This window comes from Micropterus dolomieu, linkage group LG15 (genome assembly GCF_021292245.1).
Source record: "Micropterus dolomieu isolate WLL.071019.BEF.003 ecotype Adirondacks linkage group LG15, ASM2129224v1, whole genome shotgun sequence".
Classification (NCBI taxonomy): Eukaryota; Metazoa; Chordata; class Actinopteri; order Centrarchiformes; family Centrarchidae; genus Micropterus; species Micropterus dolomieu.
The window spans coordinates 10,140,819-10,153,372 of record NC_060164.1 but is presented as its reverse complement, the minus strand read 5'-3'; the positions used below and the strand labels follow the sequence as shown (position 1 = coordinate 10,153,372).

Sequence of the window (12,554 nt, the reverse complement as noted above, 5' to 3'; positions counted from 1 at the left end):
GAGGGGGGGGGGGGGGGGGGGGGGGGGGGGGGGGGGGGGGGGGGGGGGGGGGGGGGGATCATATTGAATCAATTGTGGAACTGTGTGGGTGAAAGTGCCGATAACAGCAGAAAAGAAGAGAAATCAATACTGTGGATGTATATTCCTCAAGATGCCTTAAGCTACAGGGCTCACAGAACAACAACAGACCATATATACATCAGTTAGGCTAATTGACATTTGAGACGATATTGACTGACTGAAAGGCCAAATCCAGCTCGGTACCAATGACGTGTTTTGTTAGTTCAAGGAGAGACGTGGCTATCTTTAATGACCAAGGAACAAACAGTATTTTTATGACCATACAAAGGGAGGTGTATTCACATCTGTAGGACTACTTTAACTGAAGAATGTGAGTTACAGATGGAACATTTTCATTTTTTCCCCGTGTTTTTGAACTTGCCATGGTCCAATGTGTTTAACGGCGTTTACAACATATGAAAACAGTAAGAACTTAGATTTAGTTATAGTATTTTTTGTAAAACTGCAGTTTTAGGTGGACTACTTTACCATGTGTTTCAGTTTGAGGTACATTTTTTGTGAAATGTATTCTATGTGTTTTTTTTAGCTTCATTTCAAATAAATTTCCAAATTCAAAGTTACAGTAAATGTTTAAAAACTACAGTAATTATACTGTATGTGAGTATGTATTTGTATGTGTGTCAACTGGTCCAGTTCCAGCAGAGAGGCGCTGTGAGAAAAGAGGAGGGGAGCATGAGGTGGATGTGGCTCATCGCTTGAGGAAGTTATTTGAGATTATGAAATGACATCACCGCCGTTTTTTCGTGGCTTTGTTTGGTGCTTCTTCTGACCACGCCTTCCTGCCAGCTCGATCATAAAGCAGCCAGGCTGTGCGTGTGTGTGCACCAGTTAAACTCCGGTTAGTGTGGACAACAGGTGCACTACAGCCCCTCTCCACCTCGCACTTGGATAATGCCCGCAGAGCGCCGGTCGTCGCTTTGCGCAGGGCTTCCTCATATGCACTTTGGACACTTACACGTCTTTATATCCTGAATACTTCCAGCCACACACAAAATGCCTTTTCCGCCCATCAGCCTTCACCAGCGGATCTCCTCTCCTGGCAAGGATCTATTCGGGAAAAAGAAAGCCAACGGAGTGCCTCCTCAGTCTGGGCTCACCAGCAAATCCGGTAAAGAGAAAGGGGGATCCGATAAGGAGAAGCAATCCACTTCTTGGGCATCGGCGAATTTAAGGAATTTGGGGCGAAAAGCCCAACAAGAGAAGAGTAAAAGCCCAACACAGAAGGCGGATGCCGGCAAGGAGACCCAGGGAAAGAGCTCCTGGCTGACGTTGCCCAAACCTCAGGACTCATCCGAAGGAGTCAGGCGCTCCAGCTCCATGGACTCCACCAGACACCTGCAGGGCAAAGAGGAAGGGAAGAAGGAGATTCAGTTTACCCTCAGTCTCACCCCTGAAGCCATTCTTGTCATCCAAAAACGTAATCTAGAAAAGCAGATGATTGCAAAGCAACAGAAGTGTTGCGCTGCCGCGGACTTTCGGCACAGGCGAGTTTTTCCATCCAAAAAGGCGCACGGTGGGTCCAAGGGCTGCCCTCCTGTAGCCAAAGTGGAAAGCGCCGAGCAGGACATCACCGCCATCGTTAAAATATCTCTTCTGAATGATCAATACAAGTATGACGATGTGGAGTATGAAGAAGAGGATGGAGACGTGGACGAGACTGTTGTGAGGAAATGTAAAGAGTGGCTCAAAGGTGTCGAAAACGCCGCTGCTTTGGGAAAAGTCGACAAACTTTCTGCACTCCCGCACCTTAAAAGCTGCTGACATCTGACTTTTGATCTTTCATTTTTAGATAGCGGACTGAAAAGATGATGGACTCGTGAAAAGTGTGCACCGATGTGGGCCTGCTGCTATGCCATCTTATTCTTAATTTATTGGAGTCTTGTAAATGAAACGTTTGCAAATAAGAGGAGAAAATCCACTTGTCTCCAGAGGAATGTCAATTTGTTATGGAATTATTTACTAAAACAAAAAAGGACACTTATTCAAGAAAATAAAAATAGATGACTAAATTGTATTGGGAATGTGACGTTCACTGAACAAAAATGTGAACGCTTAATTGCCGCCTGTGGCTCATCCAACATTGTTTTATTACTGTTCACAGGGACGTGGCTTTGCGAGTTTAAATGCCTATGTTTTGTTGAAGTTTGAAGGCGTTGGTATACCTTAATATTCTTGTCCTTTGCACATGTTTTTTGTTTTCAGTGGGGCGCCTGTGGCAGAGGGGTTTGCGTAAAGGGACGTGAAACCGTTCCTTTGTGTTGGAGAACAAAACATTCAACAACATGGCTTTATATGAGCCTGCTGCTGAAACCAAACTGGACTGTTAATGTTTTCCTCTAATAAGAGGGTGATATATCCTTTGTAGGGATTTATCAGTGATGTACAGTATTTAATACTTACTAAATATTTGTACTGTCGAAGTGTTCTCAGCTGATGATTTTATGCCATTTGAAGTAAAAAAAAAAAAAAGAAATTATGCAAGTGTCACTGACCCTTTTGAATCTTTTAAAAGCTGATTTGTGTTGTGCCTCTTTAATAATTCTGTTTCATGGTGCTGATTTGCCATCATTGAGGTTTCTCTTACACCGGTTCCCGACTCTACATATATTTTAAAGGCTCTTTGTTGCCACTGTACCTACCTGGGGCCATGTTGGCATTAGTGTTTTAAGCTTCTTAGATTTCCTTTTAAGCAGGGTTGACCAGTGTACTGTAGGGCCCAGGTGCATGATCCCCTCAGGAAATTACTTCCAGTCTGCTTTACTTCTGTTATATCTAACAAAACAATGCATGTACTAGAGATAAATTGTATAGGTACCAACATCTGGGAGTTATTTCTTTTTTTACCTGAAGTGCCAGAACTAGGCTATATGATTTGCAGCAAAGGTCTTCCCAGTTTAAACTGAGAGTACTTGTGTACTGCTCAGGGAGAAAGAGCTGGTTTTCAGTAAAAGAAATAAAAAATAAATTAAGCCCTAAAGACACTTTTTTGCCTTCTTTGTGACTTTGTGTCAGTTGCCTACATGTTATTGTATTGCTCATTAAACCAGCCAAGGGACACTTTGAAGGAAACAGCAATTACATGAAAGCTTTGGACACATTAAATCTCCACGCAGGTTCACAGACGCATTTACAATGTGTGTATTTGTGTGTACGGTGTGGAGGTTCCCTACAATAAGGTTAAACTCTCTTGTATTCTTCTGGGTAACTTGGTAACCAGAGTTTTACTCAGAGCCTGGTACACTTTAAAGCTAGAAGTTGGCCAGAGGAGAGAAACGTTTAAGACTTTACAGTGTGTTTGAAAAGCTCACATGCCAACAACTGGTAAGCTGTTTTTGAATATTATACTTGTGTAACATTGTCGTTTGACATTATTTTTGAATTTGGTGCCAAGTCATTTTCACATCAGCAGAATTCCTTTTTTTTTCAGTGATCCATGCCTGTTTTCTCTAAGGGTAACCTCAATAGTGGATTTGCCATGAGATCTAAGTCCAAAGACCTTCATCAATCAAGCACCCTTGTACACTTGTTACCTGTTGCTGTAAAAAAGGTATTTTAAATAACCCACTCATCAGCACTGAGATATTCCTATATTTTATTCTGCTGTTATCCTGTTAAATGACATTTTAATCAGGAGTGGATAAACGGAAATTAACAGGTGTCAAATATGTGTCCTAGTAGTCTACAAGATTTTACTGTAGTACAGTAGATGGCATTACAGATTTCTTGTTTACACCATGTAAGTAAACAAGTAAGTGCTAGAATAAAGCAGCTTGTCCTTCATAGATGTTACCATTCAGTGTCACAAACTGGTTTAATTGTTGCATGTTGCAGACTGAGGTCATGGCAGAGCTAGTACAGTGTGTACCAAGACTCGTTCGGTTCTCCATGGCCCCTGTGATGATATTATCTGCTGGCTCGGTGACCGAAAGTTGTGTAATCCTCTTCTATTGTGTCATTTCAATTGTGGCCTTGTTTATGTGCCTCTCTCTGGTATTCATTGCTGTCTGATTTAGGCCTGAAGCCAAGCTATTCATGACTATGTCTGTCCTGGGGGTGAGAACTGCATTATTAAGTCTGAAGTAGCTCAAATACTTGTATTCAATAGGAAAAAGTAGAATTTAAAGAAGCTGAAGCTGAAGCTGGCAACAGTTGAGACTGTCGGCTTGGTTACAAGTGGACGCACTTTCTCCAAACTTCCCTTTAAGGTCTTTTTTGTTTTGGAGTTGTTAACTGCACCCCATGCTGCAGGTCTCTCTTTTCAGTTCTGTCTTTTCATCCTCTGCCTCAAACTGTCTCTGTTTCCACCTGTGTGTCTCTGCCTACACCTGTCTTTATTTTCTATTTTTGGCTGCAATGTCTGTCTCACTGATTAGCCAATCCCATATGCCCATCTCTTTTCGGTTCAGGAGCACTACAAAAAGTCAACAATACAGAAATGGCTGCAGGCTTCTGTCCACCTCACTGCAGTATCATGATCGCTGTCTAACCGAGTGACGTGGTACAGCAGGACATCTGCATTATCCTCCACTGATTTATAGTGGCAGGGAGCACAGATGGGAGCTGCCTTCGTCCTGACACTTTGCACACAGCAGTGAGAGCAAAGAACTGCAGGTCCCTTCGCTCTGCCACGACAGTATTACTGTGGCGACGGAACTGATAAATCCTGTGTTTCCAGCAGCTTTTGTGAGAAAACACAAAGCAGACACTTCCTGAGCAGACTCAGCCCATAAACTTCAGTAACGTGGTCTTTTGAAGGCAGCTTGTTAAGGACAAGGGATTTCCCAGGGACAGGGTGACCTCAAAGAGAACAATATGATCAGTCCTCCCATAAAAGCTCAAGCATGTTTGATTCTTCATTTGAGGATTATGAAAAGAAGCATGTAGAGTTAATCTGCTTTGGCATGCGTGCTCTGACTCCCATTAGTCTCGCATTTTTTGGTGACATTATCCAAATGCTTTCCGTTTCATCTTATATTTTCTCTTTATACTGTTAGTGGCCTTTGCTGGGAAAATTCAACATTTGTCTCAAGATGTAGTAGTTGAAATCTCCCCCTAAAACTTCCCATTGCAACATCTGTTGGGTATCAGTCTTCATCAGGAATAAAAAAATAAGGACACTGTTGCCCGGTGATATGCTTAGGGCAGATCACGGCCTTACAAAATTGTTTTCCAGCTGAAGAGCAGGAAATAAGGTGAGGGCTTTGTAGGAGAGGAGGTGGGCATACTCCTCCTGCGTATCTTTTGGGCATCACATGAACACAGTGTCAGGCTGTTGTGTGGGAGGTTGCTCTTGGCAGACTAGAGGGATTACCAAAAAGGCATTCTTTTTTTAATCTTCAGGCAAGCTGACTGATTCACTCCCACAGCATCTAAATTGGGTTTTTACTGTTGATAGGCAAGCGATGAAGTCAAAGCCGAGCTGAGGAGGAGGACGGCAATTCAAGACAGCATTGCAGACCCAGACCAAGAGGCGAAGGCCCGGCGTCAAGCTCAGCTGGAGCAGGTTGCTATATGCAAATGATATAAGACACTTTCATAGTCACTGAGGCACCCATTCTGCTCCCAGTCATCAGCAAAGGAGGCCCAGTCATGCAGTGAGGGAACAGTGTAGAAAGAAATATCCCCTGCTCTTTGATCAGTAATCAATAATGTCATCACCTCCTTGTCTGTAGTCAATACTGAAACACTGCTCTCTGCCTCCATACTCAGGTGGTGCTTTTTTGTTAGCTAACTTCCCTCCATTAGTTGTCCTTCCATTTTCTTTGTCTATCCTCCAGCGCCATCTAGAGGCGTACAGGAACATGCACCGTCTCCGAGATGCTCTCCATAGCCGCTACGCTGCCCTACTCAAAGAAAAGGTCCACTCACAGAGGTTACTGCTGCAGCAGAGAAATGACACAGCCAGAGTGAAGTCTGAGAATGAAATGAAGCAGGTGAAATATGAAATCTTAACGTTGACACACTGAGGGCTTTCTTTGATTCATGTCACAGTCGGTCTGATGTTCACATAATGGTTTTAAATGACAGATAAGTGATATTTCTGTGTAGTAATCTTCTTTATTACAGATAATTACATTCATTATACATTATATTCCTTAATATATTAAACTCATAAGATTCAGTAACTTAATCTTTCTTGCCCCTGATATCCTTCAGCTATTTTGAGCTTTTTCCCATTTTCAGTTGCCTGCAGAGTGTTGTAGTTATCACACCATTCCTACCTACTACAACCTGTGGGGGCAAAAATCTGCTTTAGGTTTAATATTTTGCATTCCACCAAATCAAAACCAAACCAAAAGCCTCCTGACATGAAATTAATAGGCCCCTGGGCAGTGGCCTGGTTGGTTATCCAGTCTTGACTATACCTGTTTTTCTCTCTGACACGCTAGGGGTTAGCAATTACATCCATCATGGGTCAGTTTTTTCATCATCTTTCATTGTGGGGCCATTTTACAGGCACATTGGAAATGCAGGCCCGTGTGTTTTCAGTATGTTTTGTTTATTTTTTTTTAAATTCATTTAAGGTTAAAAAAAACTTTATCTTAGGACATATGTACCATTCTGCACCATTAGTGAGACTAACAGAAAAATGATTCTTACACAGGTAAGGTATGTTTTTTGTATTGCACTATGAGACTAAACTATGCAATTTAGAGGTTATGCACACAGAATGAACTGTGGTCCACTTTATTTATGGTTGAAATAAATTTGATTTGTTTATCTGGTAATTTTATAATACTTAATTTCAGCACCATGGTCTATTCAAAAAGCCTGTTACAGCTGTGATTTACATACAATTATGTAGGAAAAGTATTGAAATAAACTAAAGTTAAATCTTCAACTTTCGTCAGGGGGCAAAGTATTTTGCTGTATGGCTGGATTTGGCCCACAGGCCACTATTTGCCTACTACTGCGGTACACTTTGTCTTGGCTCAAATACACACTCCTGCAAATCATAGCCTCCTTGTTTTAACTAAGACACCTTCACTCTGTCTTTTACTCCTCAAGTGACATGCATACCATTAAAACAATGCAGCAGTTAACAACTTAATCCTGTCTTTGTGTCCTACACAGTATAGACAGTATAGTAGGTTAACAATGTTAATGAATGTGGCTTCAGTAGCAACTATTGTATGTACCATGTCAAATGTTACTGCATATGAAACAAATCATTTGCAAGTAATGTTTGAGCAGTATATCTGGTGTTTTTAGTTCATTCTATGGAACCAAATTAGAATTTTATAAACACACAATTCACAATTGTGAAATTTAATCACTACTGAATAATTCATGTTGAAATGTAAATACCACTGAATTTTAACATTGGAATATTTGATTGAATTTACAAGGTTTGATTTCCTCTCTTAGAATTTTAAAGATCAATTTAGCTGCTAAATGCTTGACTACATTCGCCAGCTAGTCGCTACCTTTGTCTGTCGGCAGAAAACGCCGCTGTAAGAGTGGTGAGAGTGAACCAAAACAGTAAAGTTGCTGGCCGGAACAGCTAAACAATGAGCTGAAATATAAACCTCTGTAAAGCCGAGAGGAGCTGCAAAGTGATTATTCTATGTAGGTACGAGTGACCCCTTTCACATTGTTTTCACATTGTCATTTGATACATTGTCATAATAAATATATTGATTATAGCCGCTATAAATAAAGCTTTTTGAATACTGGACACTTTCATTCTCTGTATAAATTTGTGAACCCTTAAGTCACAGTTTTCAAATGGCACCACTTAAGAAGTACCCTCTGGAAATTTGGAAGAATTAAAAACCACAAACATTCAGATAGCCTATGGTGATATTTCATAATTCTGTGTTTAGCTAACTTTTTTATTTTACAAATGTTAATTTCCTGTTCTTGTGTATAATTCTACTTCCGCTGTAGCTGCTGTGATTGACTTTGATGATCATCTTGTCTCTGTTCTGACTGGGTGTGAAAAGAGCAATAAGCTTTGGAGAGTGCTTGCAGAGAGGGGGTCTAACATGACAGAGATCCTGTCTTATCTTCCCCTCCTGTAAAAGCTGAGCTTCTTTAGGAGGATGTAATTGTCTGCTCTAATGACTTGCACTTGGTGGGGGGACAAAGAGAGCACAATAAAGGACTTTAGAGGCCCTCCAGTAAGAATCCTTGGCTTCAAATTGCTGAGCAAATGAATGCCCAATGTTTCCTCGGCTGAGATCGAGATGCTCTGTCACAGACCCAGAGGTGAGGCACAACCAAAGCAGGCAAAGGCAAGATCTCCTGCTGGGGCCTAATTGGTCCTTGCTGCAGTTAATGGCTTCCTGTGGCTGCGTGTTTACTTCTCATTTGTTCTGTGTGCTCTGTTTCCCAGCCCCTGAAACAAGGGAGGCTAACTTTAAATGTATTCCCACAACTCTCTGCCTCTGTGCTTCTCTCACTGTCTGTCTGCCTCCTCTTCTCTACTCAGAAACAAAAGAAGTTGGCCTTCTCCAAGCTGCAGCACAATGACTCATACCTGAAGTCCCTCCCCAAAACCAGCTATTACCTGGTAGGTTTTGTCCCAGCACCAAAAAGTATGCTTGACACAAACAATAAATGTAAAAAGCGCACCTTACTTCAATCTGCTCTGTCACTGTATTGCTTTTCTGAGATATTTGACCTCCAGAAGCAGTTAGCTGAGCGTGGACATCTGAAAACCCACAACGACTTGGAGGACTTTTACAGGTGCATCAAATATAGACATCACCCGTCACAGCTACATAAAAGTCTGGAGGATGTCAGGAAAAGGAGTTGAGTTACAGTTTGACACATAAACCTTCTTTCTAGATCTATTGTGGGAAAAAAAAAACAGAAGGTGTAACCTTGTATGTATGTTGATGTGATGTTAACAGTGCTCGGAAGCAGATCTGCAGCTGATTTGATGACACAATACAAGACGTCAGAAAAACATCCTTGCGCTGCTGAAGAGACTGGACGTGAGGACCACATTTCTCAGTCCAGGTGGAGACCTACAATGTGATAAGTCTGAGTTTGTTTTAGATTTTCTTGAGTATTGACCGCTTTGTCTCTTTGTTCTGGATGCTCCTCCAGTGCTAGAGGTTACTCGGTGGCTTGTTCTCACTCATCTTTCTCTTGCAGTCACAACCAAGCTGAGAAAGAATCCTGTTTCATTCAAATCTAATTCTCTGTAAAGTACATTTTCACTAAGTACATATATATATATATATATATAATATAATATAATATTGGTAAGTAAATAAGGCTACAGCAAGAAGCCCGTTACTAATTAACCAGTAATATGTTGTTTCTTTAACATTAATCCATAAAAATCAAGTGAAAAAATGACAGGTTGTGGTTTTATGGGGTTTGTGCTATTCTAAAAGATAAACTATCTTAATCTATAGACATGAGAGAGGTTTTAATCTTTCATCAACTCAAGCTAACTCTCAAGAAACCAAATTCGTGCATTTCCCAAAATTTCTCACTATTGCCTTAAAGTGACACAACATTTAAGTCTTAAGTTTATCTGATTTGAGTATTAGGCATAAAATATTGATCTGGCACCAAAATGTTTGTAAAGGTAATTTGATGACTCACAGTGTACTCTGTATATCTGAGGACCTAGATGTCTGAGGTTTTGTGTGTCAAAGATACAGCTGGTGTTGATGGTGGGCCGGCAGGGAGATGGGGTTCAGGTGCAGAGGCCTTTGGTTTAAAACTGTGCACACTCTGAATCTCTGTTTGCACTGCCTTTAAGAACAAACCCTGACTCCACTGGAGGCTTGTTTAGCATGGACCCTCCTGGAGAAGAGAGCTGATTACTCACGTAGAAGTGAGATGACCAAACACAATCTGACCCTGCTGTTGTGGAGACTTATAACCACGGACAGTCGCTTTGACCCTGACAAACATCATCCAGGGGAAAATGTTGCAATTATATCCACTACAAAAGAGATCTAGCAATTGGGGCGGTGGTGTCACTTCATGCCAGCACAGTGAGCAGATGTTGAACTGTTTAGAAAGTTTCTTCACATTTAAAGCTTTATGGTCTTCCAGGCAAACAGTGCTCCATTTACCGAAAAGTGGCAGAAATAATCTGAGAGCTTGTGGTCCCACTTGTCACAGTATTAAAATTGAACAAATTTAATAATTTAACTATATATGATTTTTAGTTTTAAGAAAATTTTGCTTACACATCAGCTGATACCTTAAGTGACACTGTCTTTCACTTGATCCACTTGAACTGCCACTAATTTCTTGCAGGACTTCCACTTCAACTGACACATCTAAATTTTTCAGCTAATATCGACTGACGTTTCAACTCCTTTCAGCACTTTCACATCAACTCACATTCAAACTTCACTTAGCACTTACACTTGACAATTCAACTTAATTCAGTGCTTACACTTAAACTGAAACTTCCGCTTCTTTCATCACATCCATTTAAACTGCTATTTCAATTTCAGTATTACTTTCAGTACTTGTAGTTCAACTGCCACTTCTACTACAACTTCAACTGTTTCTGCTATTTCAAATGTTTCAACTCCTAAATTTCAGCAGCGAGCACATACAAAGTTTCTTCAGAAAATGTTGCAATTTCCAGTTGAAGATCTTGTAAGTGGTAATGAGCAAAAACCCTGAACTCACATTGATTAAAATACACTCCACATAAGCTTTTATTTTCCCCTAATTGTAAGAGATTCCTGGCATTGTCTCTTCATGTCATAACACACAATAACTGGCAAATAACTTCAACGCTGTAAGTTTCAAATGCAAATTTCACAAGTTATACTACTACTACTTTTTAATGTTTTTTTACTCTAAATAAAGTAATCTCAAAGGCATGTTGTTCATATCTACCTGCTCATATTACCCTTAGTGTCCTTTGTGTTTCCATGTTGTGAATGTATAACAGTACAGCGTTGGCCTTGTTGTTAATTAGGGCTGAACTCTGTTTAGAATGAGCATGTATGATGTTAGCACAAGGCTGCCACCGTGAAACAGCACATTGGCTTGGGGACATTAGAAGCTTGGTAAGAAGGCGAGTGAAGACTTGCGCTGACAAGTCCTCCATCAGTGTGAAATCGCACCACTCCACAGACAAACATGGCTGTGGCATGACAGTCCGGCTGTGCCATAGGCACATTCCCCACATCCATACGAAATACCCAAAATAAAAGCAATTAGAGCTGAAGCCAAAATATGGAGTCTGCAAAGTCCTTGTTTATGTTTTCAATAATGAGCCAATTCATCCAATCTGTCCTGCTTTGTGGCTATTTATATTTTTATTATTAGCTGCTATGATTTATTGGACAGTTGTGGTAGTAATTTGCTATCTTTGTGGCCATCTGGTCATGGTCTCTTCAACATGTTGAATTTCACAAGTATGCATGACAGGTCTGCAAAATTAGATTGACCAGAACTTACTATGTCTATTACTATAAATTGACTTCAATGAGTGGAAAATGTACATAAGACAGGGCTGGTCTAGTTGCTTCTTATTTTGTAAGATCCTGCTTGGCAACATTTGTTTTTCATATTGAAGCTTTTCCTATGTCACTTGTCAACATCTCAGCACTGATATTGTAAATATATGAGCGCACAGGTCCACAACCTCATTCCTCCACCTGCATCCTGTGCAGATCGTGGGGTTTGTATAGATCTGTTACCTGCTGCACTGTCCTGTGAGTAAACGCTGCCTTGCTCAGGAGTCCTCCCTGGAGCCAGTTTGCACCCAGCAGACAAAGTGTGTTGTCACCCGAGTGCTCAGTGTTATTGGGTGTGAGCTGCACCACACTATGGCTACTCTTGAGAAGTAGCACACCATTAGGAATATATTAACAACCTGACATTTTGTGTGGAGGTCACACATCACAGCAGCAAGCAAGTTGACCAGATAACAAATGTAAAAGGTTGAAACAGTTTTCTTCAATCATAATGGTTAAATGTTGTGATTGCCTGTTGATTGCCTTTTTGTTCTGTGTGTGTGTGTGTGTGTGTGTGTGTAGGTTATCAGAGCAAAGGTCTGGTTCAGAGGAGAGTTCAGCGGAGCTGATCTTTGGTGGCAGCCAGGAGAAGGATGAAATCGAGCAAATGTTTCCCAAGGTTAGTGTCAAAACCACAGGGACAGTAATCCGATTTAACACAGGCAGTGATTACATTCTCTTTACTTCAAGCTACCTTACTTTCGTTTCCTCAATTTTATCCCACCATCTGTTATTACCATCTTACATTTAACAAGCCAAAAATTAAAGGAATAGTTTGACACCTTGGGAAATATAATTATTTGCCAAGAGGTATATGAGAAGATTAATACCACCCTCATGTCTGTACAGTACGTATGAAGCCACCGCCAGCAGCCGGTTAGCTTAGCTTAGCATGAAGACTGGAAACAGAGGGAAACCGCTAGTGTGGCTATGTCCTAAAATAACAAAATCCACCTACCAGCGCCTTAAAAGCTCACTAATTAATATGTTATATCTTGTTTGTTTAATAAATGAAAAAAT

At 40.8% G+C, this 12,554-nt stretch overlaps 2 protein-coding genes across 2 annotated transcripts in view; both read left to right on the top strand.

The window, feature by feature from the left end:
- The first annotated feature begins 902 nt into the window (after nucleotides 1–902).
- prr18 (proline rich 18) lies at nucleotides 903–3,062 on the top strand. Its single transcript, XM_046070816.1, has one exon. The coding sequence runs from the start codon at nucleotides 1,075–1,077 to the stop codon at nucleotides 1,840–1,842; it is 768 nt and encodes a 255-aa protein (XP_045926772.1). The 5' UTR covers nucleotides 903–1,074; the 3' UTR covers nucleotides 1,843–3,062.
- A 134-nt stretch (nucleotides 3,063–3,196) lies between these two features.
- The window catches only part of si:ch211-130h14.4, a 13,667-nt gene continuing 4,309 nt past the window's right edge, over nucleotides 3,197–12,554 (top strand). The window contains exons 1-8 of the mRNA XM_046071404.1: nucleotides 3,197–3,628; nucleotides 5,477–5,584; nucleotides 5,859–6,014; nucleotides 8,516–8,596; nucleotides 8,699–8,837; nucleotides 8,940–9,048; nucleotides 12,057–12,153; nucleotides 12,345–12,382. Coding sequence (XP_045927360.1) covers nucleotides 3,515–3,628; nucleotides 5,477–5,584; nucleotides 5,859–6,014; nucleotides 8,516–8,596; nucleotides 8,699–8,837; nucleotides 8,940–9,048; nucleotides 12,057–12,153; nucleotides 12,345–12,382 — 842 coding nt within the window. The 5' untranslated portion in view covers nucleotides 3,197–3,514. The remainder of the gene's footprint in view (nucleotides 3,629–5,476; nucleotides 5,585–5,858; nucleotides 6,015–8,515; nucleotides 8,597–8,698; nucleotides 8,838–8,939; nucleotides 9,049–12,056; nucleotides 12,154–12,344; nucleotides 12,383–12,554) is intronic.

What these genes read in the sequence shown, in the direction of transcription:
- prr18 (XM_046070816.1), top strand. Translation starts at nt 1,075, where the DNA reads ATGCCTTTTCCGCCCATCAGCCTTCACCAGCGGATCTCCTCTCCTGGC.